The 26536-nt window shown below is 44.7% G+C and overlaps 2 protein-coding genes across 2 annotated transcripts in view; both read left to right on the forward strand.

The window, feature by feature from the left end:
• The first annotated feature begins 3780 nt into the window (after nucleotides 1–3780).
• On the forward strand, nucleotides 3781–12479 carry LOC130117199 (potassium channel subfamily K member 4). The gene is made up of 6 exons (XM_056285370.1): nucleotides 3781–3969; nucleotides 6254–6371; nucleotides 7324–7484; nucleotides 7597–7783; nucleotides 11306–11448; nucleotides 11535–12479. Exons 1-6 carry the CDS (start codon nucleotides 3781–3783, stop codon nucleotides 12183–12185), a joined length of 1449 nt encoding a protein of 482 aa, XP_056141345.1. The 3' UTR covers nucleotides 12186–12479.
• Nucleotides 12480–17380: 4901 nt separating this feature from the next.
• The window catches only part of esrra (estrogen-related receptor alpha), a 30205-nt gene continuing 21049 nt past the window's right edge, over nucleotides 17381–26536 (forward strand). The window contains exons 1-2 of the mRNA XM_056284205.1: nucleotides 17381–17687; nucleotides 19465–19581. The gene's annotated coding sequence lies outside the window, so the exon portion shown is untranslated. The remainder of the gene's footprint in view (nucleotides 17688–19464; nucleotides 19582–26536) is intronic.

Raw genomic sequence — 26536 nt, forward strand, 5'->3', positions numbered from 1 at the left:
TGACCCATTGTTGCAGCACTACTAGTATAGGTCCTCAACTTTGAGTAGTGAAAGCAAATAAAGGTACTGCAGCTTTTCAGAAAAGTAATCCTAAATCTGTTTAAAAAAAAGTATCATGCCACACCTGACGGGTAGGTAGTTAAGAGTGCGTAATGATTAACATTTTGAGAGGAAAAGCTGTCGTTGGCTAGGTTTGAGTGAATCACTCCACATGCATTACACATGTGCACCCACACATAAGGGAGACAGAGAGAGAGAGACAGCAGCAATTCTGTGGCGACGCCAGCTTGTGATGAAGACGGGATATTGAGGTTGAGAGGAAGAGGGATGGCTGGGCAACACCAGCAGACTTCACATGAAGCTCCAAATAGCTTGCATGCTCGGATCGAGGCAGTGAAAATCTATTCAAACATATGCACACAACGTGATTAGCTTTAACTGTGCACTGCAAGGTGCAGTGAATCAAATATGGCTTGAGTTAAGCCAAGTGAATTTGTCTTTCAATTAAAAAAGACACAAATTAATAAATGTAATTGTGTTTGACACAGATTGTGGCCTGCCTCATGTACACTGTATGCTCACTGATAAATTAAATTTAGACACTGTCGCCACCTGGACACTGCTTGGCATCCCCCTCATCAAATTTTCTTTTTATATGTCTTATCAATCCATATAATGTTGTTATCCTGTTTTAATGTTATATCCTTCTCTCACTAAGATGTATGACTAATTTTTTTTTTAACATGGTGATGGTGGTCCGTGGTTCTGGTCCTGGGCTGTTCCGGTGGCGTCTGGACAGTGCTTGGCATCCCCCTCATCACATTCTTCATATATTTTTTAACTCCATTATAATTCTGTTATCCTCTTTCAGCGTTGTATTGTGTAAATTGTGTACACACAACATCCATTGCGCGTTGTCCGTCTTGGGGGAGAGATCCCTCCTCTTTTGCTCTCCCTGAGGTTCCTTCCTATTTTTTCTCCCTGTTAAAGGTGTTTTTTTTCTTTTTTTAGGGAGTTGTTCCTTATCCGATGTGAAGGTCTAAGGACAGGATGTTGTGTTGCTGTAAAGCCCACTGAGGCAAATTTGTAATTTGTGATATTAGGCTATACAAATAAAATTGACTTGACTTGTATTTACACCTTAATCAAGGCTGGACTGAAATCTTGACATATGAAAACTGAATGGATCTAACTACGTAGTGCCGCTGATTAATGTTTACCATGAACGACTAGTCAAGCAGCTTGTGGACAACGTGGTTTACAGGAAGCCTTTTCAGTGCTCACACATGAATACGCCACAATCCAACATCAGTTTACCAAATGAAGCAACAAGCTTATCTGAGCTGGAAAACAAAAAAAAAAAGGGGGGGACTGGTCTCTCCTTTCATCTTAGTATGTGCCTCTCTCTCTCTCTCTCTCTCTCGGGCATCCCCTCTCTTCCTACGTTTTGGTTGAACCCTCTTTCTCTCTCTGCTTTCATTCGCCCTCCCTCTTGTTCACTCTACATAGAGACAGATTGAGCACTTTTTTCTTTTTTTTTTCTTGTGCACTCAGCAAGAGTCTCTCTCCCACACACACCCTTGCATTCTCCGCCCGTGGATGTCTGAATACGTGCAATACTCTACATATCATCTCCGGCACACTGGACCCCCCATACGATCATACATTTTGAGGTAAGCAGATTAGAGGCTGGGCTGTCTGTCTGTCTGGGGCAATGTGGTCAGTTACCACAGAGCTCGCTCCAGATCCTTGGCGACGTTAAATGGTCATAATATAGGATCACAATAGCAGGCACCACGGCTGGCGTGGTCGCAGCAATGCTGTCGGTGCTGCTTGTGTGAGCCTTATCACAGTTTCCTTCCTGCTGAGCACTGCACTCTCCGTTTAGTGTTTTGTGTCATTTTGTGCGGCTGGTACGGAGTAGATATACTGTGTATTTAATGTTTTCCTTCAACATGTACAAGAACTCATTAGATTCATACATGGTGCATGACATATAGTGTAAATACACACGTGCACTTGTTCCGTTTAGCCATCCAGTCAGGCCAGAATGTGGTATATTAATGTTATGAGGGTTAAACGCCTGCTGCAACAAGCAAGCGGGGGTGTATTCAGTGAGTTATGTGCGACAATCCCACTTGCAATTAGTTTCAATAGCTCACAATTTGAATTCCAACCTGCATGACATGTATACAAAAACCAAACCTAAAATGAGTGTTGCATGTAAGGTACTACCCCTCCTACTTACTGTGCAGTGTGTGTCAGTATCATCAATTTTTGAAAGTGGACTCACTTTGAGCAGTATATTTCAATCAGCTCCTAAAACTGTTGTGCTGGGTAGAGTACATTTCACTTTTCAGGGTGTGACAGTTTATTGGTCAGAATTTGAATCGAGGCCAGCAGATCTGCTGACGGAGGGATTGCAAAGACAGAGAAGTTCTGCTGGATGCAGGGGGTGGGCGGCAGTAATTTTATTCTGGCTTGCAGTGTAGTGATTAAAGTAAATTGCAAATGGACAGCTTCCTAATCAAAATAATGAAATCGCTCCATCTTAAGATGCTCCAAAGCTCCCAGAAAAAAGGGAGTGTTCATCCGCCACTTGCTCAACCTCTTTGTCGTAAACCAGGTTGAGAGGTGTCAAAACATGGATCCCTCCCTTTGCGTCCACATTTTTGTTTTGATGTCACACCACTGCCTCTCAATTACCGATCAGTAGACTGACTGATTATTCGCCGATGATCAGCATGAAATCTCAACATACTAAAACTACATGTCACACAAGGTTTCCACTCCCTCTATGAAGTCGCAGTTTTGTTTGCAGAGTTTACTTAAATCCACAAAGGCTCTTGAGGTTGACATCCATTTATATGCACCTATTCGTTTTGCCGTGTCAGTTTCTTCCTTAAATGCTCATCAACATGGCATTAATACAGACAGAATTGTTTTATTCCCCTGCTTATTCTCGTGCAATGTATTCGGGGGGGGGGGGGGTTAGAGGAGACAGCTTACCGTTGTTGTCACTTGCTGTCTGTCACCATTGATATTTTTCTGATAATTGAGAGCTCAGCGTGTTCTGTAGCATCGCATGTCCCTCTTTTGTGTGGCTGTGCTGTGCAGGATGCCTTGTTATGTGATATACAGATTGCTCAATCAGGTCAGTTTGACGTCCTTCAATTCATTGACCCTAACTTAGTATGGGCAAACTGTGACTACTACGCAAATATAAATCCAGAATTTATTGTCCTATCTACATCTCTGGCCCTATCTAGTGTCCCCGCCTTCAGAGTGTGAGGTAGACGGCCTCCCGAGCGGCTACGGATCCAGGGATTCCATACTTCATCACAAAGGAAAGAGGATCTGGAAAAGACGGCGGTGTGCTCAGGAGAAAGAGGGAAACAGGTAACCATTGCTCTTATGGGTACATAGGACTGCAGATTCGGTTTGATTCGATTTGATTTGCAGGTGACGATGGCGTGGATAGGCTTGTCATTCACACTGTCATATCTGTTCAGTATGTCAGTTTGAAATACAGAGGAGAAGCTTTATGGGAGAGATGTTGCATTTACTGTATGTCAGCACTGTGGTAAGGCTGCAGTCAATTTAGCGGGCTGCAGACATGTGGTCCTGGGGTTGCTGTCAGGCAGTGTGGTCAATATGAATTCCTTGAGCTCATGTGACTGTTGATACGTCAGCTTTAGTAGCAGGGCTGCAGACCACCCCAGCAGCGGCGGTGGAAGGGAGAAACAGCAAGCTGCTGCGGGACTGAGCGGAGGTGCAGCCATGCGCTGCTCCACCCTTCTGGGCATCCTGACAGGGGTGCTGCTCTACCTGATACTGGGAGCAGTGGTTTTTCGCACCCTAGAGACTCCTCTGGAGGAGGGCAAGCACCTGCAGCTGCAGGACACACGTCGGGACTTCCTGATGAACTTCACGTGCGTCAGCCCGGACCACCTACAGGCCCTTATAGAGGTGCTGTGCATACACTCACTCACTCACTCACTCACTCACTCACTCACAGACAGACAGACAGACAGACAGACAGACAGACAGACAGACAGACAGGCAGGCAGGCAGGCAGGCAGGCAGGCAGACAGGCAGACAGGCAGACAGACAAGACAAGCGCCACACATTACTTTGCTTTTATCCTTAAATAGCTGGCAGTGATATAATAGAAAGAAATGAGCAGAAATGTCATCAAATTCATTTTTAAATAATCAGTTCCACAGGTGGGGTATTCCTCTAGGACTTAAATTATGGCAAAGTCACATAGTGGTTATATTTTTGTGGAATAATTTCTATTTTCTATTTTCTTTTAGCATGGTTATATTTTTATGGAATAATTTCTATTTTCTTTTAGCATGGTTATATTTTTGTGGAATAACTTCTATTTCCATTTTCTTTTAGCTTGGTTATAGTTTTGTGGAATAATTTCTTTTTTTCCATTTTCTTTTAGCGTGGTTATTTTTTGTGTGGAATAATTTCTATTTTCTATTTTCTTTTAGCATGGTTATTTTTTTGTGGAATAATTTATATCTTCTGTTTTCTTTGAGTGAACCATTTGCTGTACTTTAGTGCTTTTTTTTTCTTGTAGAGAGGCCACCAAATGCTAGACTAGTGCTATATTTGTATTCCTGCTGCACAGAACAACACACTGAAACCTGAGTTAGTCAGTCTATCAATTCAGCGAACAGAAACCTGGCATGTGATCTCTCAGTATCTTTAAATTCTCCCTTCGTTTCAGGCATATACTAGTGAGGTTTGTAAATTCATGCATAGACGCTTAACTTGAAGAATTCACGAAACTCTGCTGATGGTTAACAATAGTTTTGTATCACTGAAAGATACAACGTTGGGTTTGCTTGTTTCTTAATATGAGTAAATTTATTATCAATTTATTTTGCCTCATTCATATTAATAGAAACTTAATTTATGGTGTCAAGCCAGTGTGACACGGGTGACCTATCAGATTTGGGTATGGCACAGTGCTAAATCCCCACCTGGCAAGCACGCACCTGTATATCCACTTTGCTTAACAACCTATGGAGCAGTGCAACTGGACTACAGGCCAGATAACCAGGGGGTTCACGACTAGTTGTGAATTAAAGGGTTGGCTGTCCTGTAAGTAAGTGAAAGCTGAGCCAAGGATAAATTCTTATATAGACCCAGCTTGGCAGCTGTGCTGCAATCTCTGGATGCAGTGTCAATGATAGAGTGTAAATTTACTTTTTTAGCCTACTGTGATTTAAAGATACAACAGCTGACAGGGGCAAAAAGTTAAAGGTAGAGTAAGACCTATGTTAAATACAGTGGCATAATATATATATATATTTGTTAAAATCAAATGTCGGGTTTGAAACTCTTTAGATGTGCAGTTACTGTATATTTGCACAGTGAAAGGGATTAAAAGACTCAGTAAAGAGGGTCTAAGGACAGGATGTTGTGTTGCTGTAAAGCCCACTGAGGCAAATTTGTAATTTGTGATATTGGGCTATACAAATAAAATTGACTTGACTTAAACAATAAGGACATTAAAGTTCACAAAATTAATAGGAAGTGCATGTTAAAGGCAACAACTCATTGTGATCGGTGGCTTTGTCACATTTGGTTTTACTTTTGATGTCAAGAGAATATTGCAAACTAGGAAATTTGCAGAGCACAAAGTTTGTTGCACTCTCACACAAATAAATCAAACTGAAGATATTCACACTGAACAATGTAAATCAAGTAATTATGACTGTTTGTGTAACACTCTTCCAAAGTATATAAAAATATTTGTGTTAAACCAGTAAGACAAAGATGACATGGTGTATATTGTGTTTTTTTAGGAGATGTAACCTTTACCATAGTTTACACAGATGGTTTAGACTGATGTGATAAATGTCCTGCATGGCAAAGAAAGTGATGATTCCTGGCATTCTTTTCCATTTCATTTTGAATTCTGTCCAGCTATCAGTGCAATGATTTAGATTCTAAATTATATATGTTGGCAGCAACAAGGTAGAGACAGAGCGCCTACTGTTTCATAGCAAGCACCACTTAAAAAAGCACCACTAGTCTCATTCTGTTACTGCATCATGGACTCCGTTTAATTGGGAAAGTAGTTCAGGCGATGCATCTCAGGACAGATTCGCCATAATCTGCTGCAAGGGTCCATAGTCTTAAAGCACCTGATTGCCATCCCTGTCGTCTTTCTGCAGTAAATTGTCCTGTTTCATACAATCCAGTTCTTTGTTTACTTTGTCCTTTAACCCAGGAAGTGGTGGATGCCGTCGGTGTAGGCTTGGATCCTAGCAGCAACTCTTCCTCCTTTGCCAGTCAATGGGATCTTGCTAGTGCCTTTTTCTTCTCTGGGACAATCATCACAACCATCGGTGGGTATCCACAAGGGGTGATGTACTCAAGTATGGACTCGGTCTCAAGTCCACATTTTGAAGGTTTCAGTCTCGTCTCAGACTTGACAGCATAATGACTCGGACTTGACTTGTTCTTGGGACAGTGCAGACTCATGATAATTTTTCAAGATCGGTCAGGTACAAGATTTTAACTAACCTATTTTTTATCCTAGAAATGAATATCAAACTTCCCCTGAGGAGATCAATGAAGTGCAGTGCAATTTAATTTTTCTTTTTTTTAAAATTATTCTTAATTTATTTTTCTGAAACATTGGGAAACTGGAATCTCAAACGTTTTTTCCATGGCAGAGAAAAAAAAGCCTAGCTAGATAATTTTTTGGCATTTTCCACCTTTATTTGATAGCGATAGTAGAGAGATACAGGAAAGGCGATGACATGCAGCAAAGGGCCCAGGACAGATTTGAACCCGGTCTGCTGCGGTAAGGACTCAGCCTTCTTTATATATGGTATGCACGCAACCAGGTGAGCCACCGGGACACCCTGATAGAAGTTATAATTTGGAAAATGTTTTACTTTTACTCCAGTGGTAGACTACTACAGTTACAGTCATGGTGTTTAATTGAACTTACACCGTTTTGGTGTCGGTCTTTACATACATTTTGGCCCCATTGGTCTTGAGTTGGTCTCACCACTTAGAGTCTTGGACTTGACTCTGACTCAATAATCTCCAGTCTCTGACTCGAGTGCCCCACTTAAGACTTGGTCTGGACTTGGGTGGTCTTGACTATAAGACTGGTATCCAGTATAACTACCTAGGTCGACTAACCGGCTTTGCTTCAGCGACAGTTACACTGAACCCAGGTTGCATAACAGCTATTGTCACACCAGACACTGCATGGTTTCAGACCCAGTTGTAGTGTGTTTACATTTCAGTACTGTTTCCTTTCAATCCATGTCCCACTACATCCAGGATTTGGAAACATCTCCCCAAAGACGGAGGGTGGGCAGCTGTTCTGTATTTTCTATGCCCTGGTGGGGATTCCTCTGTTTGGTATCTTGCTGGCCGGAGTTGGGGACCATCTGGGCACTGGGCTGAGGAAACTGGTTGCTAAAATAGAGACTCTCTTTCTGGTAAGAGAGCTCAGTTGAAGTTAAAGGCTTTGTTCACTTGCATTTTGCCATCCTTTGTCCATTTACCTGTTTATCTGTCCATTCATACAGCTCTGCTGTTTCATCTTCACAGAAGTGGCGGGTTAGTCCGACCATCGTGCGGGTTATCTCCGCCGTCCTCTCCATCTTGTTGGGATGCGTGCTCTTTGTTGCAGTGCCTATTCTGGTTTTCAAAGAGGTGGAGAAGTGGACTCTACTTGAGTCGGCCTACTTTGTAGTCATCACTTTGACAACAGTTGGATTTGGAGACTATGTTGCAGGTATGTGCAGCAAAAGTGAACGTATCACCCACATATTTTCAAACGTAAGTTGTCTTTAGGGGTGCACGATATATCAGTCAGCTTATCGATACCAGCCAACGTTTGCTGGAAAATGTGTTAGTAGTACCAGGATATCAAAATTATGCCTGATATGTCACAGCAATGGATGGATGTCCGATGATGATGCGTGCAGATCACGATAATAGGCGTTGATTTAGAAGGTAGGTCACACTACAGCCTACAAAGAAATGTATCCCCTTTGATATTTACAAAAAAAAACTGTTTTCAATTGAGGCAACAGTTGGGATAGCATTTTATGGGCAAGCTTTTAAGGATCAACCTGTTATGGAACAAATACAAGAGCAAAGACATTTGAAAATGTTATGCAAAAATTAATGATACATGTTTTCTCCAGGGAGGCATGGTGGTGCAGTGGTTAGTGCAGTTGCCTCACAGCAAGAAAGTCCTGAGTTTGAGCCCCTGGGTAGTCAAACCTTGGGGATCATCCCGGATTTGCCTCTGTGTGGAGTTTGCATGTTCTCCCTGTGTCTGCGTGGGTTTCCTCCGGGGGCTCCGGTTTCCTCCCACAGTTGAAAGACATGTAGGTCAGGTGAATCGGCCATACTAAATTGTCCCTACATATGAATGTGTGTGTGTGTGTGTGTGTGTGTGTGTGTGTGTGTGTGTGTGTGTGTGTGTGTGTGTGTGTGTGTGTGTGTGTGTGTGTGTGTGCGTGTGCGTGTGTGTGTGTTGACCCTGTGTGATGGCCTGGTGGCCTGTCCAGGGTGTCTCCCCGCCTGCTGCCAAATGTCTGCTGGGATAGGCTCCAGCATCCCCACAATCCTGAGAGCAGGATAAGCGGTTTAGATAATGGATGGATGGATGGAGGGATGTTTTCTCCATTCAATTTGACGACATTTGTGCTCATCTCCTTCAGTGAATGCAGAAACCTGGAAACAGAAGAATTAGTAAAAAATCAGGACAGCTACTAATAAACCAGTGTTTATTTAGATGTCTGCATCCGCACCAAACATTACATCTGGAGTATGATAATAGGTAAACGCCACTGGTGGAAACTAAGACAGGTGGTGGTACTGTCATGTATTTGTATCGTTGCTGGCTGAAATGACCGTAGAATATGACCTATCGGATATCAGAAAAAAATTCTAATGGTTCATTTTCCTTTAGGAAAATCTTGCCTACTGATGTTTTTCATGCTTTAAGTGAGTTAAAAGAAAGTAGTAGTGCTGACCCAGACAGTTTGGGGGCCAAATTTGTTAAACTTGCCACTCAGGTCATAATGTATCCTCTTGCAGATTTATTTAACTTGTCTCTGTCTACTTGTTCAATTCCCCCCATATGGAAATGTGCCAGAGTTATCCACCTATTCAAAAGTGAAGACCCATCCAATGTGAATAATTATCGACCAATTTCTATTATTTGTGCTATTGATAAAATCTTTGAGAAACTTATTTTTAATCAATTATCACAGTACATCAATCTGTTCAATATTTTATCGCCATCTCAGTCAGATTTTAGAACTAATTTTCCCATCACCATGACTCTTATAAAATTCACTAATTATGTGTTCTCTTCCTTTGATAAAGGCCAACCTAGAGGTGCTATTTTTATCGATCTTTCCAAGGCTTTTGATATGGTTAATCACTACCTCCTCCTTGATAAGCTCTGTTCTATTGGTTCAACTTAAAATGCTCTCCTCTGCTTTAATACCTATCTTCATAACAGTGTGTTGCCTTTCAGAGTTCTCAGTCTCACTATTTAATTGTTGAAAAGAGTGGTCCACAAGGTTCCACTTTGGGACCACTTCTTTTTTCTATTTTTATTAATGACATATCTCAAATATGCTCTAACCTGTCTTGTTCATCTTAATGTTGATGACACTATTATTTACACTTCTAACTCTGATATAATACAAATCCAGAATTCTTTACAGTTCTATTTTAATTTGGTCCAAAACTGGTTTCCTAGCAACAAACTCTCATTGAATAAGAAGAAGTCCTCTAGCATGGTGTTTGGCACCTGACACAATCATTCATATCCCTTTGATTTGCATATTTATTTTGATGATCGCTCACCCCTTAAGAAAATTGATTTGTTCAAACATCTTGGACTTTGGATTGACCCTGAATTCTCATTTAAGCCCCATATTGATGTTATTATAAGAAGAATATATGGTTGTCTGAGTTAACTTTATCACTCAATTAATTGTTTTGCATTTCAAGTCAGAAAAAGGATAATTTCTCAGTTTATACTACCAATCATTGATTATGCTGATATTGTCTATCAGAACACCTTTGACACTTATCTTAGGCCCCTTAATGTTGTGTATAATTCTCAAAGTATATTTGTTTTTAGGTGTCCATATAGAATCACCGTTGTTTCATGTATGACTTGCTTAATTGGTTACAGCTTAAAACTAGAAGCCAATTTTACTGGGTTCAGTTCATGTTCACATGTGTTTACTTTAATTGTCCTTCCTATTTGAAACAGTTTTTGGTTCTGTGTAGATCTTCATTTCAACTCAGACATATGCAATATCCCCTTTTTTTCCTTTTTTTTTTTGGTCCCCAGAATTTTCAAAGAAGTCGGACGCAGGTCATTCCAATCCAAAGCTCCTCCCAACTGGAATAATCTTCCGCTTTTTCTGAGATCTATTACCTCTTTCTGCTGCTTCAAGACATCTTTATTTTCTCATCGTAAAACAACCTGTTTGTGCTTTTAATTTGTGTGTACGTGAAGATAAACCACTTCAATTGCTCTTTATGTTGATGTTATTGATTTATTATTTGGGTCATTGTATCCAATTTTTCCTGTTCTGAGGACTGAGAGTGTGGGTGGGAGAGGGTGAACGAGTTGTCTGTATCTGTGTATTTGCAGCATATTTTTGTTATGTAATGCTGTTTTTGTTTGTATGTGTTTTATAATTTTGTATTTTTCTATAGGACCCCCTTGAAAATGAGATGCTACATCTCAAGGGACTATCCTTCAATAACTTCAAATTCAATTTGTCTTAGTCATTGTTCTTGGGGATATGAGGCATTCTATAATGCTAATTATTATAATTGAATTCTCCATATTTCTTTAGTTGTGCAATGCGGAGTTAACATAAAAAAACACAAGTTCTTTTACTGTGATGGCATTTAAACAAATCATTGTTCTGAGCGAGGGCTAAGAAATGGCCATTAAAATGCTTAAATTTATATGTATTGATTAATTTGATATGCTGTTACGCATTGAACTTCTTAATTACGATAATCCTTAAATCTAAGTCAGATGTGAAGCAGTAAGTTCCCTTAGTATGAAACAATTCTCTTTTACCTCTTCAATTATTTATGATCATTTTCTTGTATGAATTATTAATTATTTCATCTAGTAGTCCTACTGAGGTTTGTAGACTTCTGGCTCAGTTATGTCTTATTTCAGCACCAGAGGGAACAGTTGCATGTTCCCATCTGTTGTTTTAATCCTGCCTTTCACTCATGCACATGTGTCTTTACTAAGGTGATTCTGGAAATGAAGGCAGTGACCACTGGTATAAGCCTTTGGTTTGGTTTTGGATCCTACTGGGCCTGGCCTACTTTGCATCTGTCCTGACAATGATTGGTAACTGGATTCGAGTTCTGTCCAAGAAGACCAGAGCCGAGGTACCTCCTCTCTCTTCTCCCCCTCCATTAAGCATCCATTGTCTCTCCCCTTTTCATTCATCTGTTGTTTCACCATCTTCTCTCAGATGGAGGGGCTGCGAGCCCACGCCACCGACTGGACGCAGAACATCCAGAACATGTCGGTGGATTTTCACATGCCGGGGAAACTTGATGACCCCTTCAAACGGCATCGGCGAAAGCGTCGCCGTGGCCCCCGAAGCCACGGCCACAGCTTGTCGACCGCAGGGGCCCCAGAGGAGAAACAACAGCAGCAACAGAGTCAAACCGAATCGGGATCCTCCTCCTCCTCCTCCTCCTTTTCCTCCAATGAATCCGAGTCCGGCACAGAGACAGGGTCACAGGTCACACAGACGGTGCGCGTGCCGGAGATCAAAATTGTCGACGTTGACAAGGATAAGCCTTTGCCAGATCCTCTGTTTTCTCAGCCCTTGGATTACTTTGGGGAGAACCTGGCATTCATTGATGAGTCTTCAGATGCCCAGAGCGGGAAACTGCATTTGGATCCTCTCTTAGATCCGGCTCAACCCGACTCCGCTCGCTCCCGTCAGCCAAAGAGGAGACGACAGAGAAGACCCTTCCCGCAGAGGAGCTTCAAAAACCACTGCTCCAACGGTGAGAAGAGGAAGCCCAACGGAGATGTACAGCCCCTTCCAAACCGCACCTTAAAGCCTAAAGATTTGACAGGAAGTCCAGTGGCGTCACAAATATCCCACTGAAAGTGATGGGTCTTTTCAAAATCTGATAAAAGGAAATCAACATGACCATGTATATGTGTGTTTATTTACTGCTTACTTATGGACACCTTAAAGCAGAACATGCTAGGGAAAATTAACCAACGTTGGTGTGTGTGAGAGACTCCAAGCATTCGGGTGTGTGTGCCTGAATGAAAGTTGGTGAAATTATTATTATGCCAATTATCTCACTTTATTAATTTCTGAGGCGTTGATGTATAAGTTCTTGAATATTGCTAATAGTTATATCAGGTCTTGTATAGCCCATCCTGTACGTATACAAATACCGCTATTACTTTTTTTAACTCTGTATACCAGAATGATATTACCATGTCGAGATAAGAATGCACTAAACTTTATGTATTGCACATCTGAAATAAACTTTTTAAAAAAAAAAACTGCACTGAGTTATATAGCCATGTTTGTCATGTCAGATTTATTCCTCTTAAAGAGGGATACAAATACAAATACAAATCAATTCAGTGGATCGAATTTGCTCTGGAAAATTCAGTGAACATAAACAGATTTGAAATGGCAATTGTGTGTTCTGAGCGATGATGTAAAAACAATTTGCTCAGCTTCGTTTTCCGACATTAAAAATCAACATCTCTAACAAAGCAGTGGACTGGCTTCAGGTGGAAGTTTAAACCAGTTTTAGGAAGTTACAGATATTTGTATGTTTTGGCCGCACACACATGCACGGAAATGTTGTTTTTTTTTCACCCTATTTAGGCCAATGGATACAATTGTTCCAATTTGGAGGTGTGACTGGCTCGTCTATATAAACTTGAAATATAAGAAATGGGCGAGGGAATCATAGTGATAAATATAGATGTATGTTATTAATCTGACTTTGATGTCAGGACACCAAGGAATGGAAGATAAAATGAACAAGGCCGTGCTTTTGTCTGACCTTAAACTTGTCTTACACAAAATGTTGTGAAGAAATCAAACCGCTGCACGGGGATGGCAGTGTGAGCAAGGAACGCCAGAAGCATTGCTCTCCTTGTCAATGAAGTATGAAATATATGAATATTGTTTTACACCCAGTGTCTATATTAAGGAAGTTGATCCATACCGCATCGGTCGAGGTCCGGGTTAACAACGGCCGCCATCGGTGCTGTGTCCTCACAGGGTACCGATGGAAACTGTAAAATCCACTGTGGGCAACCCCCGAGAAACAGGGAATAAGACAAAAGAAGAAGAAGAAGTATATATTAAGGAAGTTTGATGATCTCTAAAAACGTTTGATGCCATTCATTGCAATTTATTCAACGGAGAGGTAAAGCGGCACCTTAGTTGGTTAAGCAAAGGTAGATTTTATCTTGCAACATCCATGTAAGGACAAGTAACTCATAAACAGCTGCAGATACCCACTTAATTTCTATTATTGGCAGGTAGGAAGTATTGCCAGCACTTCCACCTGGCACCATGACCTTTCACTTTGAGTGACCTTCAAAGGTCAAAGTCTAAATCATGGTATTTCAGAGGGTTGTAACTCCGAAAACAAATAGAGATACACACTTGAGTTCTGTCACTGAACAATATGAAATGTATATGTAAACTGTGACCTTCAACCAGACAGTCAGAAATCACATTTCTATTATTGAACTTTCCCGTCCAGTGACAGAATGAAATAATGATAATCAAAGCACTAAACAAATTTTATTTATGGGGACCACACAGAGTCATACATAGGTAGAAAGACTATTTGCGTAATACTCTTAAAGAAACGATTCACGTGACATCTCTTTCAGATATTGTCCCAGTCTACTGTCACATATCGTCCAAGCATGGCAACAACTCGTTTTAGCAGAAGAAAGATTATGTGCAGTTTTCAAATTGGGTATCATTATTATTATCATTATTATTATCATCATGTTAATTGAAAACTAGTACTTGTTCTATATTAAGTGTATAATTGATACAAACATTATGAGTTTTTACATGCAAGTGCACTTCGTACACATCCAACCACCCTAAAAGGTGAGGAAGGCTATGATGTGAATCCTACCAAAACAATCAAGTGAATCGTATCCCATAAGGGACAGTTTCATGATTTCACCAGGTAAAAATTAAGATTAAAAAAAAAAAACCCTAAGCTAACAGAAAAAAAGGTATTTTCATTCAAGGGGCAGGGAAGTGCAGGAGTTCATAGACAATCTGTCACTGGTATTTGAGAAGGGACTTGCACACCCGGGTACTTATGCAGCCGAACCGGGTACAGCGACGACCCGTACTACATCTCTTGACGATATGCCACATTTTAAGCGATCCTTATGAGAAATACACCCAACCTCTCCGACGTGTTCGACATATACTTAAGGCATGAACCATGAAAAGTACCAAGTTTCATTATCAAGCAAATAAGCCATCTCTTTGGACACACTCAAAATTAGGGCAGAAATAGCAATTTCACAGTATTTTACTCAACTCGTACCACATAAAATGATTCGTGCGATCAACAGAATTCTGGTGGCACTTGCAACATCTACACACAGAGTTTGAAAAACATTGCTTTTTATAAAGCCGGTAAGTTTCTGAAAGAGGCCTCCATGACTTAGACCCACCCCTATTCATAATAATAATAATAATAATAATAACAATAATACCAATATCGTTACATTCATAAAAAGTGATGTGAGCTGAACAAAAGCAGGCCTCAGGCGCAGACTTACAAAACGTGCCCAATGACCCGTGCTGTTTGAGGACAGCTCCCGAGCCATACTATAAAATGACCCGTGCTGTTTGAGGACAGCTCCCGAGCCATACTATAAAACAAGGCATGTGTAGCATGTCACAAAACGGCTCAGTCTCATGGAAGTCTAACCTGGACATCCGAGCTCCTTCACTGATGTTTAAAAAATTGAAATTGGATAACAAGTGCGTCTGCAGCCACCAGCGACCCGTTGTGATAGAGGTGACCTTACATTTTGGAGCACGCCGAACAGCTGAAACAGTAAAACGCCGGTCACAATGCCTGCATTTGCACCGCTGGCCACTAGGGGGCGCAGCTGTGCAAAATAATGCCGTTGCAGCCCGGATGTGCCTGGATTATTGGACGTGAGAGGAAAATCGCACGGACGGACGGATACTAGAATAGGCCTCGAATGTGTCGTATTGACACAGATATACAGGCATTAGCGAACACTGTCTGAAACTGGTTGAATACGCTGCTTCTGAGTGTATCTGTCTTCATCACGTTATCTGCTTTAATCACACCTCGTGTTCGCAAAACACGTTTATGACCGTCGACACTGCCTGTGAGTCAGCCGATAAAGCAGATATATACCATTTATATTAAGTCCTAACTGAACTGTATAAATATGGGGGGGGGGAGTCTATTGCTGAGAATAAAGAGAGAATACGATGCAACATACTATACACATGGGTTGCTCTGTCTCATTTCTGTTGTTTCCTCTAAACGGTTGAGTGAAATGATCCCCCCCCTCCTCCCAATGCCCTTTTCATGTGCACCACATGCAGGGCAGGCCTACATTCGCTCGGTTTGGTTGTCAGCTGTTGACACCTGTCTCAGGTCACGACCCGTGGCAGCGACCTATACTGGCACCCATTCTTCAGTTCGCCTCGACTCTCCATCGTAACCTCACACCTGACAAGGAGCGTACGCGTGTATAACGTTTGTCGTTCGAAACCGACAAGAATACGTAGAGTTAATCTCTCCCGTGCAAAATAAAAATACATAGTATATATATAAATCGAATAGGCTATTATATCAGGATCTAAGTTCATATATTAAAGCATAACCCAGTTTTTTTGTGCTTCCAAGTTGATAATGCAGACTCTGCACCATTATGATGCAGCCCCGAGTTGCAGTGTCTGCAGAGACTGCGAGGTGACCTTGCTTCAAGGTCGTAATGACACTGCCGTCAGATTTTCCTCACATGCGCGAAAGCATGGACGCTCCCACATCCGACCACAATTTATAAAGCACTTACCAAGCCGCACAATCACAGTTTAAGGAGGGAGGCAGGGGGGGGGTCAATATTTTACATGCACGATTGTATTGCTTGTTTTATAATCAGCCTATAAAGAAGATTAAGGTTTTGGAACCTGCAGAGCAACACGTTTCTTTCTTTCTTTCTTTCTTTCTTTCTTTCTTTCTTTCTTTCTTTCTTTCTTTCTTTCTTTCTTTCTTTCCACTGACTACACCTGCTGTCATTAGTTGTTGTTTTGAGTGTTGCTGTTGTGTTTTCCTCTCGCAACTTTGCTTCAGCCCCGATCTACACCTCGTCTCATTTCCCTTTGTGTCAGTCGCGTTATGGTCAAGGACTGTTCGAGACCAGGATGGGGAAGGGAGGGGGGGGGTTAGTCTATTTCTATATTTCTAACAGAGCATGATAGGGTAAACGAAATGGGAGTAAAATTTATCGGGATACTGATTAATAGCTTGCACACAGAGTGGGCTATCGGACCAAAATGTGTCCTTCTAATAATTGTCTCCCAAAATAAAAGTGTCTTCTGGACGCGTATCTGCGAAATTGTTTTCTATCACTTCTAACTATACTTTCATTTAGAACCTCGTCGCAGCCCTCTTTAATCCTCGGTTCCTTGCCCTCTGTCCCCAAAAAAATCAAATAAATAAATAAATGCCTTCCAGCGAGCTCGCGGGTCACTGTCACGAGACCGTGTGCGAGACATTTTCCATGCTATCTAAAGCGATAGATGGGTGACACACGAGTGGAAATAAGGGTGATTTTTTGGGGGGGGGGCGGTTATGTCAAATGGGTTAGGAAATGTAAAGAAACGTACACTCAAAACCAGCAATGCTTTCTAAACAATGATAGGCTGAAGAAGAGACATTAAAAAAAGAGAGAAGATCCTCTTCATCAGCCTCGAGCGCGACCGCATATCACCGGCTTTCACTGCAGCGACTCGTTCCGCTTAAAACAGAAAAAGCGTCGAATCAGCAGCGGGAATATGCTTTTATTTAATATATATATATATATATCTACTAAAACTGAGCTAGCAGTTGAATGCACCAGGAGGACTATATTAGGATTAGAGTGTACTGGGTCACTTTTTCTTTTTTTGTCGCTTTGTTGTAGCCTGGCTGGCTAATGCCGATGACGCCGGTGGAGGCGGCGCGCGGACGTAACGGAGACACAGCGCACGCAACCGGCGAAGAGGGAGGAGAGTAGACACGGGACACGGGCTACGTAACTACAACCTCAGTTGTGGCAGCTGAAGAAGAAGAAGAAGAGGGACTCCTCCGACGTCGGTGTGCCGAAGCTGCACAGCCAAAAAAAAATCGAGACCGTGGTCGGTCCCCCACCCCCAGCCCACCCCACCCCCGGTGCCTCTCTAGTTTATGCTTCCCGCGCGGGGTCCTGTGCCGTGCTCGGGAAAGCCTGCGCACGTTCGGTACCGCAGTTAACGCTGGCGCAGATTGTGGACTTACCGGTCTCCGCGACTTGCCAAGCTGGATTTAAAGCAAGACTACCCTGCGATGTTTCCCGTTTGCCGGTGAGTGAGTCGCCTTACACCGGCGGAGACGAGCGGTTATGTGTCGGTTATTATTCCGGCTGTCAGCCATCCGACAGCGGCGTGTCTGATGTGCATGTGCAAGATTCGGCTCCTCTTGCTAACTTTGCGGGGCCACGTTATTTGAGGGGGGGGGAGAAGAAGGGGGGGTTGTCAATAAAGCGACATGCATTCGTCTTAACAATTTGGGCCAACCACTGAACGGACTGTCCAGCGGGCATTACGTGATGTCACGCCGGCAATGCTGCAACCCGCCGTGCCATAGGCTCTCCGCTAACCGCCGACGGGTTCCCACTGAATCTCTCAGTGATCCGCAATCGAGAGGGATAGGGTGGCATTAAGGACTGCTGCAAGGCCATCGTCTCATGTCGTCCTACTGCGGGCTGTCGTTAGTGTAAAGTCAAGTTTTTTGGGGGGCAAATCACAACCTCTCCCCTCCGCCTCCCAACTATAATTCATCTTGTGTTTTAGCTCCGTGCTGGGGACCATTTCATCACAATAATCCGTTGCAAACCTCAGACATGCTAGTGATCTAGAGCTGAGATGGCTGATCTTAAAACATAATCCACTTTCGCAATTAACCTTTCACCGGTCCGAGATCAGCATAGGCAAGGTCACCCCTGTCTGCTGTTCTCGCCGTCTCCACACTGCGCCGCATGTAAAAGCGCTCATATGAGTTTTAACACGCACTCAAATGACCTGTCCCATGCGGACAATCGCCACTGGTGCATTCTGGATATCCGGGAATGCAAGTTTCTCTTTTTTTCCCCCCTTTTGCTTTGCTTTGTGTGTGTGTGTGTGTGTGTGTGTATGTGTGTGTGTGTGTGTGTGTGTGTGTGTGTGTGTGTGTGTGTGTGTGTGTGTGTGTGTGTGTGGAAATGATCGATTCTCACGTTTTCACACTCCGGGAAAGAAAGAGGAGTCACCGCCATTGATAAGTTTGACGTTTCATCTATGACAAGAGTGGGAGAAGAGGAGGGGGGGTACTACAATTTAGTCAAAGTTCAATCCGAGTTTTCAGTCGCCACTCAGTATTTGCTCATCAGTAGCCACTTTTACAGATGGTCGTCAAGTTACCAAAACCGATCTAAACGTGTTAAGTTCCTGATCCTCCTGATCCTATAATTATAATTCTGCCTCCTAATTATGTGGGAACTCTGTTCGCACCCATCGCAGTCTTGCGGTGGCAAGGGGAAAGTTGCATGATGCCTATTTTTGCTCAGCTCTGACTTTTGCATGACATTGTTTGAGTGCTCTGTTCTGCAACCTTTAGCACTGTGTTAAATATTATAAGCAATTGTTGATATTAAAGGTGAGTTTCATTAAGTTTTTTTTTTGGTGCAGTCTCTTCAATTGTATACAGACAGTTATCACCTGGCATAAACTTTAAGAGCAAGCCAACGTGACAGACAAGGTGTTAGTTGGCTCTGTCTGTCCTTCAAGCATTCCTGTGACTGTGACCTTTGGAATGTGTCACAGAGCATAAAGGGGGAGGGCTGTAGAGCGGTGAACAGATATGTGTAAAGATACAGCTGGTTATGTGCTGTATTTGAAGGAGGGGGAGAAAAAAAGTTAGTGCTAGGGGCATAAGCACTCCTTACCACCGCTGGGAAAAAAAACAAGTCGATAACAATCAAATAATGATGTGTGAGGGTAAATAGGCTAATTTTGCACGATGTTATATACTTTTAGGGGGTTGTCATGCCTGGTCCTGACCGCAAATTATTTTTGCTCAACAACTCTTTTGCCCTCTTTGCAGGTGTCTGTAGAACCAGAGAATTCAACTCGCTCTCTAGGCCTGCTACAGACCAATAGCACTTCAGTGACCACAGAAAAAGCCAGCTAAGCAGCCTCCTAACTGCAGTTCACTAAACAGGTAACTCGTCTCCTCTCGCATCATTCACTACTGATGGAGACATTATTTCCCTGTGTTGTATTTCAATCAAGGTCGGATGAATTATTTGTGCAGGGTTGTGCAAGACCTCTTACATTGGTCAGGGCCAGGCACATATTTCCAAGGCCACTCCAAAGATGTTAGCTTGAGGGTTTGCATAGTTTTATTCCCTAGATCATCTAGGAAGGTAGGCAGGTTTTGCTTTTTTTCTTCAGTTGCATGTATTTGAATTTGGATATACAACCATTTGTTCAATTTGTGCATTTCGCTGGACAACAATGTGACACAGTGTTATAACTCGCATGTGGTAAATGTAGTTATTTATGCCTCTTAGTGCAAAAAAATTGTGATAAATGAACAAGAAGGTAACTTAAGACATGAAAGACAAAAGATGCCAAAAGAACATAGGGTTGTGATTTCAAATATGGTGCCATGAATTATGGAAATTTTATCAGATTTTATGCTTCATATGTTGTCCAGTAAAATTGAAAACTTGGTCAAAATGAAATTAACAATATGCATTTAAACCTAACTGCCATTACATGATTTCACAATTTTACATTCAAAATAACAAGAGTATGATGCCAATCCAAAGCATTTGCTGTTCGCTAAATACTCACGTGAATTGAGTGGTTGCTATAGTTGAACATCCTGCTGCAATACCGCAACTCTTGAGACTAAAAGAGAGCCTGGCTGTAGTTTTTTTGGTGGAGAATAGGAGCTTGACAGAGGAACCAGGGATCTTCCTGTGACGGGAATCATAGGCTATATCTGACAGATGATTTATAAAGTATTCAAGTATTCAAGTTCCGGTACTAGTATGAAGCATTCAACTACTCAAGGTGAGGCCAGAGAGGACTGAAGCTGTAGTAGATAAAGGTCGATTGAGTAGGATTTGTCTGTTGCGGTTTGTAAACACAACATTAAAGTTGGCCCCTTCCCCGGCTCAACGTCACCAGAAGGACACGCCTCCTAACCACAGTCGCCAGAACACATCCCGGCGTACAGGCCAACTCTGTCGCTCTTCATTCCCATCCTCTCCTTGAGTGCTCGCCAGTGGGTGAAAGCATACCCCAGATTCACTCTCATTTTGGAATGAGCTTTGTCCGCTTGGCGTTCCACCTTGCTACTATATTTACGTCTTTTTGGTGCTGTGTCCACCATTGTCATAGCATCCTCTTGGGTGCGTGCTTATGATCTCGATCTGGCACCTGGTCGCTATGTTTTTATAGAGTACGGCTGCCCAAAGGTTAATGCCCAGAAACGTCCCGTACACAGCAAAATAAGAAAATAGAGGCAGAGGACAGGGTCTCAGCAGATACAGACACCGCCACATATGTCTAGTGGGTCATAAGTGATGAATGAGAGGGATTATTTTTGTATGAGTCTATCCTACTTCACTATACCTTTAAAAAAGTAGGGTATGTGACTTCTTTTTTGTTTTAAATCCAAAAGAAAACGCTGAATGGAGTGAAGGGACCTCAAAGAGTGAGTCTGAAAGCAGCATTAATGGCCTTGTTTTTTTGTCGCACAGTTGGGGCCTAACTTATTGTAGAGGTTTCCAAAACGACTCCTTCACATTTTAAAACAGTTGCCCAAAAGGACAACAGTGCATTCAGGTTGGTGATGTGGGTTTCTGTGTGCAAACATTTGTCGGTACATTCACAAGGCGTTTTCTTAATATGCTACATGGATCGCCTCGGGAAGTAAGTGTTGTGCTGATGTGAATAGCTGCATGATTCTTTTTACGGTTGTCTCCAAAACCTGGCTGTCACAGTTTGGTTGGATTTAACTTTAAAGCGACATTCACGGCTTAAAATCTGGTATTTTTTGTTACAATTTTTCGGTATATATACAAAAAATTTGACCTTTTTAAGAGTTTTATTTAAAAGGTTGTTAGTTTAATAGTTTGACAACCTCTTAGTGAATTTACACATTGGAATAAAAACCACGAAACACTTGAAATATCCAGTGTTGTGGGTTAGTGCAGAACTGTTTTTACTACAACATCATCCTAAAGCTGGTTCTGTCACAGTCTCTCGCCCTTGACATCAAAGCGATCGCCCTTGACACCTGCTGACCCCCCCCCCCTTCACCCCGGTACACCAGCTGGCCATCAAAGCAATCGCCGCTCTCCCTTGACATCAAAGCGATTGCCATCACCCTTAAAAAGCCTCCACTGTGGACCAGTCTTCGCTGGAACGTCGCCTTTCATGGACTTCTGCCTGCCTGTCTACCTGCCACTGAGCCAACTCCTGCTCTACCCCTGAGATCGGTCACTTCGATAAAGACTTGATTCTTCCCTTACCTGGTTGTCCCATCTGCTTTTGGGTTCTTTCCTGATACGTGACAGTATGTTCCAGCCACTATGGACCCAGCAGACCATTCCACCACAGACCTGGCCACGGTCTGCCAGGCTGTAGCCAACCAGGAATCGGTCCTCGGCCAGCACAGCCAGGTGCTACAGGAGATGGCTGACGCCCTCCGTGAGCTCGGCTCAAAGATCTCCGGAATTCAGACCCAACTTAGTGCCTCCGCTAGCCCGGGACCCGCCCCTCCAGCTCCGCCACCCTCAGCGCCATCAACTTCGGCCAAGGAACCATGGGTTGCCCCGCCCGAAAGGAAGGTGGAGATTTTGGACGTTGTCGCCCTTTTTTGATGCAGTGTGAGATTGTGTTTAACCAGCAGCCCCAGTCATATTCCACAGATGGAGCCAAAGTCGCTTACATCATGGGTCTTCTCCGGGGAAGCGCCCTGGATTGGGCTACAGCGGTGTGGGAGATGCGGGCCTCCACTTCCTCATCCTACGCTGAGTTCACCACTGCTTTTCGCCAGGTTTTTGATCATCCCGTGCGGGGAAAGGATGCGTCAAAAAGACTGATCTCTCTCCGCCAGGGTTCCCGCAGCGTCACTGACTACTCAGTTGAGTTCCGTACGCTATCAGCGGAGAGCGGATGGAACAACGAGTCCCTCCAGGCCGGCTTTTCCAACGGTCTCAGCGAATCCATAAAGGACGAATTGGTTCCCTACCCCGAGTCTGGAGGGTTGGAGGAATTGGTTACCCTGGCCATTCGTGTGGACAACTGTCTCCGGGAGCGGAGGAGAGAGAGGACGCGCCGCTTTCCTGGTCACAACAACTTTCCACGGGCCACACCTCCAAACTCTGGGGGCCGAGCTCGCTCGACTGAGGCTGCCGTTCTCCGAGAAGGCCCGAGGCGTGACTCTTCCCCAGCTTCGGAGCCGATGCAACTTGGCCGCTTCCGGCTCAACCCAGAGGAGCATCAACGCCGCATCACCGAGAACAGCTGCTTGTATTGTGGTCAGCCTCGTCACTTTCTCGCCTCCTGCCCTCACCGTCCATCAAACTAGCAGGCTCACGAGGGAGGAGGAGGATCCTCGTGAGCCCAACTGTCTGCCCTCTGTCTCCTCGTCCATGTACTCAGTTGCAAGCTACCATCAGTTTTAAAGGTCAGTCCACTAAACCTTTGGCTTTAATTGACTCTGGAGCTGATGAAAGCTTTTTGGATGCAAGTGTTGTGAAGCAGTTAGGTCTTGCCACTGTGAGTCTGGACCAGCCTCTTGAAGCTAATGCGCTGGATGGACGTCTCCTGGCCCAGATAACCTCTAAGACCGAGCCTGTGCGCCTCCTGTTGTCGGGAAACCGTCAAAAGGAGCTAAGCTTTTTTGTTATCAATTCTCCATTTGTCCCCATTATACTTGGTCATCCCTGGTTGGTTAAGCATAGTCCCCATATTGATTGGTCATCGGCCGGAATTTCTAGTTGGAGTCCCGTCTGTCATGCCATATGCCTCCAGTCTGCTCTGCCTCAGTCTGTCCCCTGTCAGGTGTCAAGCTCTGAGACCTCTGACCTGTCACTGGTGCCTCCAGAGTACCATGACCTCCAAGCCGTGTTCAACAAGCAGCAAGCTCTCTCCCTGCCTCCTCATCGCCCCTATGATTGCGCTATTGTCCTGCTGCTGGGCGCTCCCCTCCCCAGCAGTCGTCTATATAGCCTCTCCAAGCCTGAGCGGGAGTCCATGGAGAGGTACATCAAGGACTCCTTGGCGGCTGGTCTTATTCGCCCGTCATCGTCACCCCTTGGTGCGGGGTTCTTTTTTGTGGCCAAGAAGGACAAAACTCTCCGGCCGTGTATTGACTATAGAGGCCTCAATAACATCACCGTCAAGAATAAATACCCTCTGCCCCTCATGACTTCTGCTTTTTATTCTCTCCAGGGAGCCACAGTGTTCACTAAACTAGACCTCTGCAATGCTTACCACCTTGTCCAGGTTTGAGACGGAGATGAATGGAAGACTGCCTTCAACACCCCCCTGGGGCATTTTGAATATCTGGTGATGCCGTTTGGTCTCACTAATGCCCCGGCTGTCTTCCAGAGTCTGGTCAATGACGTCCTACGTGACATGTTGGATCGTTTCGTTTTTGTTTACCTGGATGATATCCTGATTTTTTCCAGAGACCTTTCGGAGCATGTCATGCACGTCCGCCAAGTCCTTCAACGGCTACTGGAGAACCGCCTTTTCGTAAAAGCAGAGAAGTGCGAATTCCATGCCCCTTCAGTCACCTTCCTGGGCTACATCGTGGCCGATGGGCAGGTGAGAATGGACCCTGCCAAGGTCAGAGCGGTTCTTGAGTGGCCAAGCCCGACCAGCCGTAAGCAGCTTCAGAGGTTCCTCGGTTTTGCCAACTTCTACAGACGGTTCATCCGCAATTACAGCCGCGTTGCAGCCCCACTAACCGCTCTTTCCTCCACCTCCAGACAGTTCCTGTGGACCCCTGTAGCAGAGGCAGCTTTTCAGGCCCTCAAGCACCGCTTCACCACAGCTCCTATCCTCATCCAGCCAGACCCAACCAAACAGTTCGTTGTAGAAGTGGACGCCTCTGAAATTGGGGTGGGGACAGTCCTTTCTCAGCGCTCCAGTGAGGATGGCAAGACACACCCCTGTGCCTTCCTGTCTCGCCGTCTCTCCCCAGCTGAAAGGAACTATGATGTGGGGAATCGTGAGCTCCTGGCGGTGAAATTGGCACTGGAGGAATGGCGACATTTTCTGGAGGGGTCTGAGCTTCCTTTTATAGTGTGGACTGACCATAAGAACCTGGAATACATCCAGTCAGCAAAGCGACTCACCGCGTGTCAAGCCAGGTGGGCACTCTTTTTTGGTCGTTTTAATTTTTCTTTGACGTACAGACCTGGCTCCAGGAATGCCAAGCCCGATGCTCTGTCTCGTGTGCATGGGGAGGAGTCTGAGCCCAAGCTCCAACCTGACACCATCGTCCCCTCTACCTGTGTGGTTGTGGCTGCGGCTGTCACCTGGAACATTGAAAGGGAGGCCATGGCAGTACAACAGACTCAGCCTGACCCAGGTAACGGTCCCCCTCGGCGCTTGTTTGTTCCAGATGCTGTTAAATCTAGTGTGTTGCAGTGGGCTCACTCTTCCAAACTTACCTGCCATTCTGGAGTAACCCGTACCCTAGCCTTCCTCCGTAGGCGGTTCTGGTGGCCTTCCATGACGGAGGATACTGGGTCTTTTGTTTCTGCCTGTCCTGTTTGTGCCCAGAATAAGCCCTCCACTCGGGCCAGTGCCGGTCTGCTGCGCCTCCTGCTTGTTCCACACCGTCCCTGGTCACATCTGTCCTTGGATTTCATCTCTGGTCTGCCCGCCTCCGACGGTAACACCGTTGTACTGACTGTTGTTGATCGCTTCAGTAAATTTGTTCATTTTTTGCCCTTGTCTAAACTGCCTTTGGCTCGAGAGACTGCGGATCTGCTGGTCAGGGAGGTTTTCCGGGTCCACGGTCTTCCCCGTGATATGGTGTCTGACCGTGGCCCCCAGTTCACTTCTGCTGTCTGGAAGGCTTTCTGCGCTGCCATCGGTGCCACCGTCAGCCTGTCATCGGGGTTCCATCCTCAGACCAACGGCCAGGCCGAGAGGGCCAACCAGGCATTGGCGACTGTTCTCCGCTGTCTGGTGTCTGCCAACCCATCCTCTTGGTCCTCACAACTTCCCTGGGTAGAATATGCCCATAACACCTTGCCATCGTCTGCTACTGGGTTGTCCCCTTTTCAATGCCTTTACGGCTATCAGCCTCCCCTTTTTCCTTCTCAAGAGGTAGACATTCCGGTTCTGTCTGTCCAGGCCCATGTCCGTCGGTGCCGTCAGACCTGGCGGCGAGCCCGTGCTGCACTGCTCAGGGCCTCCGGCCGTTACCAGCGCTTGGCAGATCGTCATCGCACCCCTTCTCCGGACTACTCCCCCGGTGACCAGGTATGGCTCTCTACCAAGGATCTACCCTTGAAATCGGACGCTAAAAAACTGTCCCCCAGGTATATTGGTCCCTTTCCCATTCAAAGTCATTAACCCCTCTGTGGTCCGTCTGAAGCTGCCCCGCACTCTCCGGGTTCACCCTTCCTTCCATGTGTCCTGCCTCAAACCTGTCTCTACCAGCCCTCTAGTTCCTCCGGCCCCCCTGCCCCCACCTCCTCGTATGATCAACGATCATCCAGCTTACACCGTTCGTCGTCTCCTGGACTCTCGTCACCGCGGTCGCGGCCTGCAGTATTTCGTGGACTGGGAGGGATATGGCCCGGAGGAGAGGTGTTGGGTCCCTCGTCGCCTTGTCCTGGACGCGAACCTCATCCGGGACTTCCACAGGACGCACCCTGACGGGCCTGATAGGTCGCCTGGTGGCGCCCCTCGGAGGGGGGGTACTGTCACAGCCTCTCGCCCTTGACATCAAAGCGATCGCCCTTGACACCTGCTGACCCCCCTCCCTTCACCCCGGTACACCAGCTGGTCACGCCCTCTCTCCTTTGACATCAAAGCGATCGCCCTTGACACCTGCTGACCCCCCTCCCTTCACCCCGGTACACCAGCTGGTCACGCCCTCTCTCCTTTGACATCAAAGCAATCAGCCTCTC

Source organism: Lampris incognitus, chromosome 8, assembly GCF_029633865.1.
Source record: "Lampris incognitus isolate fLamInc1 chromosome 8, fLamInc1.hap2, whole genome shotgun sequence".
Taxonomy (NCBI): Eukaryota; Metazoa; Chordata; class Actinopteri; order Lampriformes; family Lampridae; genus Lampris; species Lampris incognitus.

Coding starts and splice junctions, on each gene's coding strand:
- LOC130117199 (XM_056285370.1), top strand. CDS start 3,781: ATGCGCTGCTCCACCCTTCTGGGCATCCTGACAGGGGTGCTGCTCTAC. Junction 7,485..7,596: donor AAATAGAGACTCTCTTTCTG/GTAAGAGAGCTC, acceptor TCATCTTCACAG/AAGTGGCGGGTTAGTCCGAC. Junction 7,784..11,305: donor ATTTGGAGACTATGTTGCAG/GTATGTGCAGCA, acceptor GTCTTTACTAAG/GTGATTCTGGAAATGAAGGC.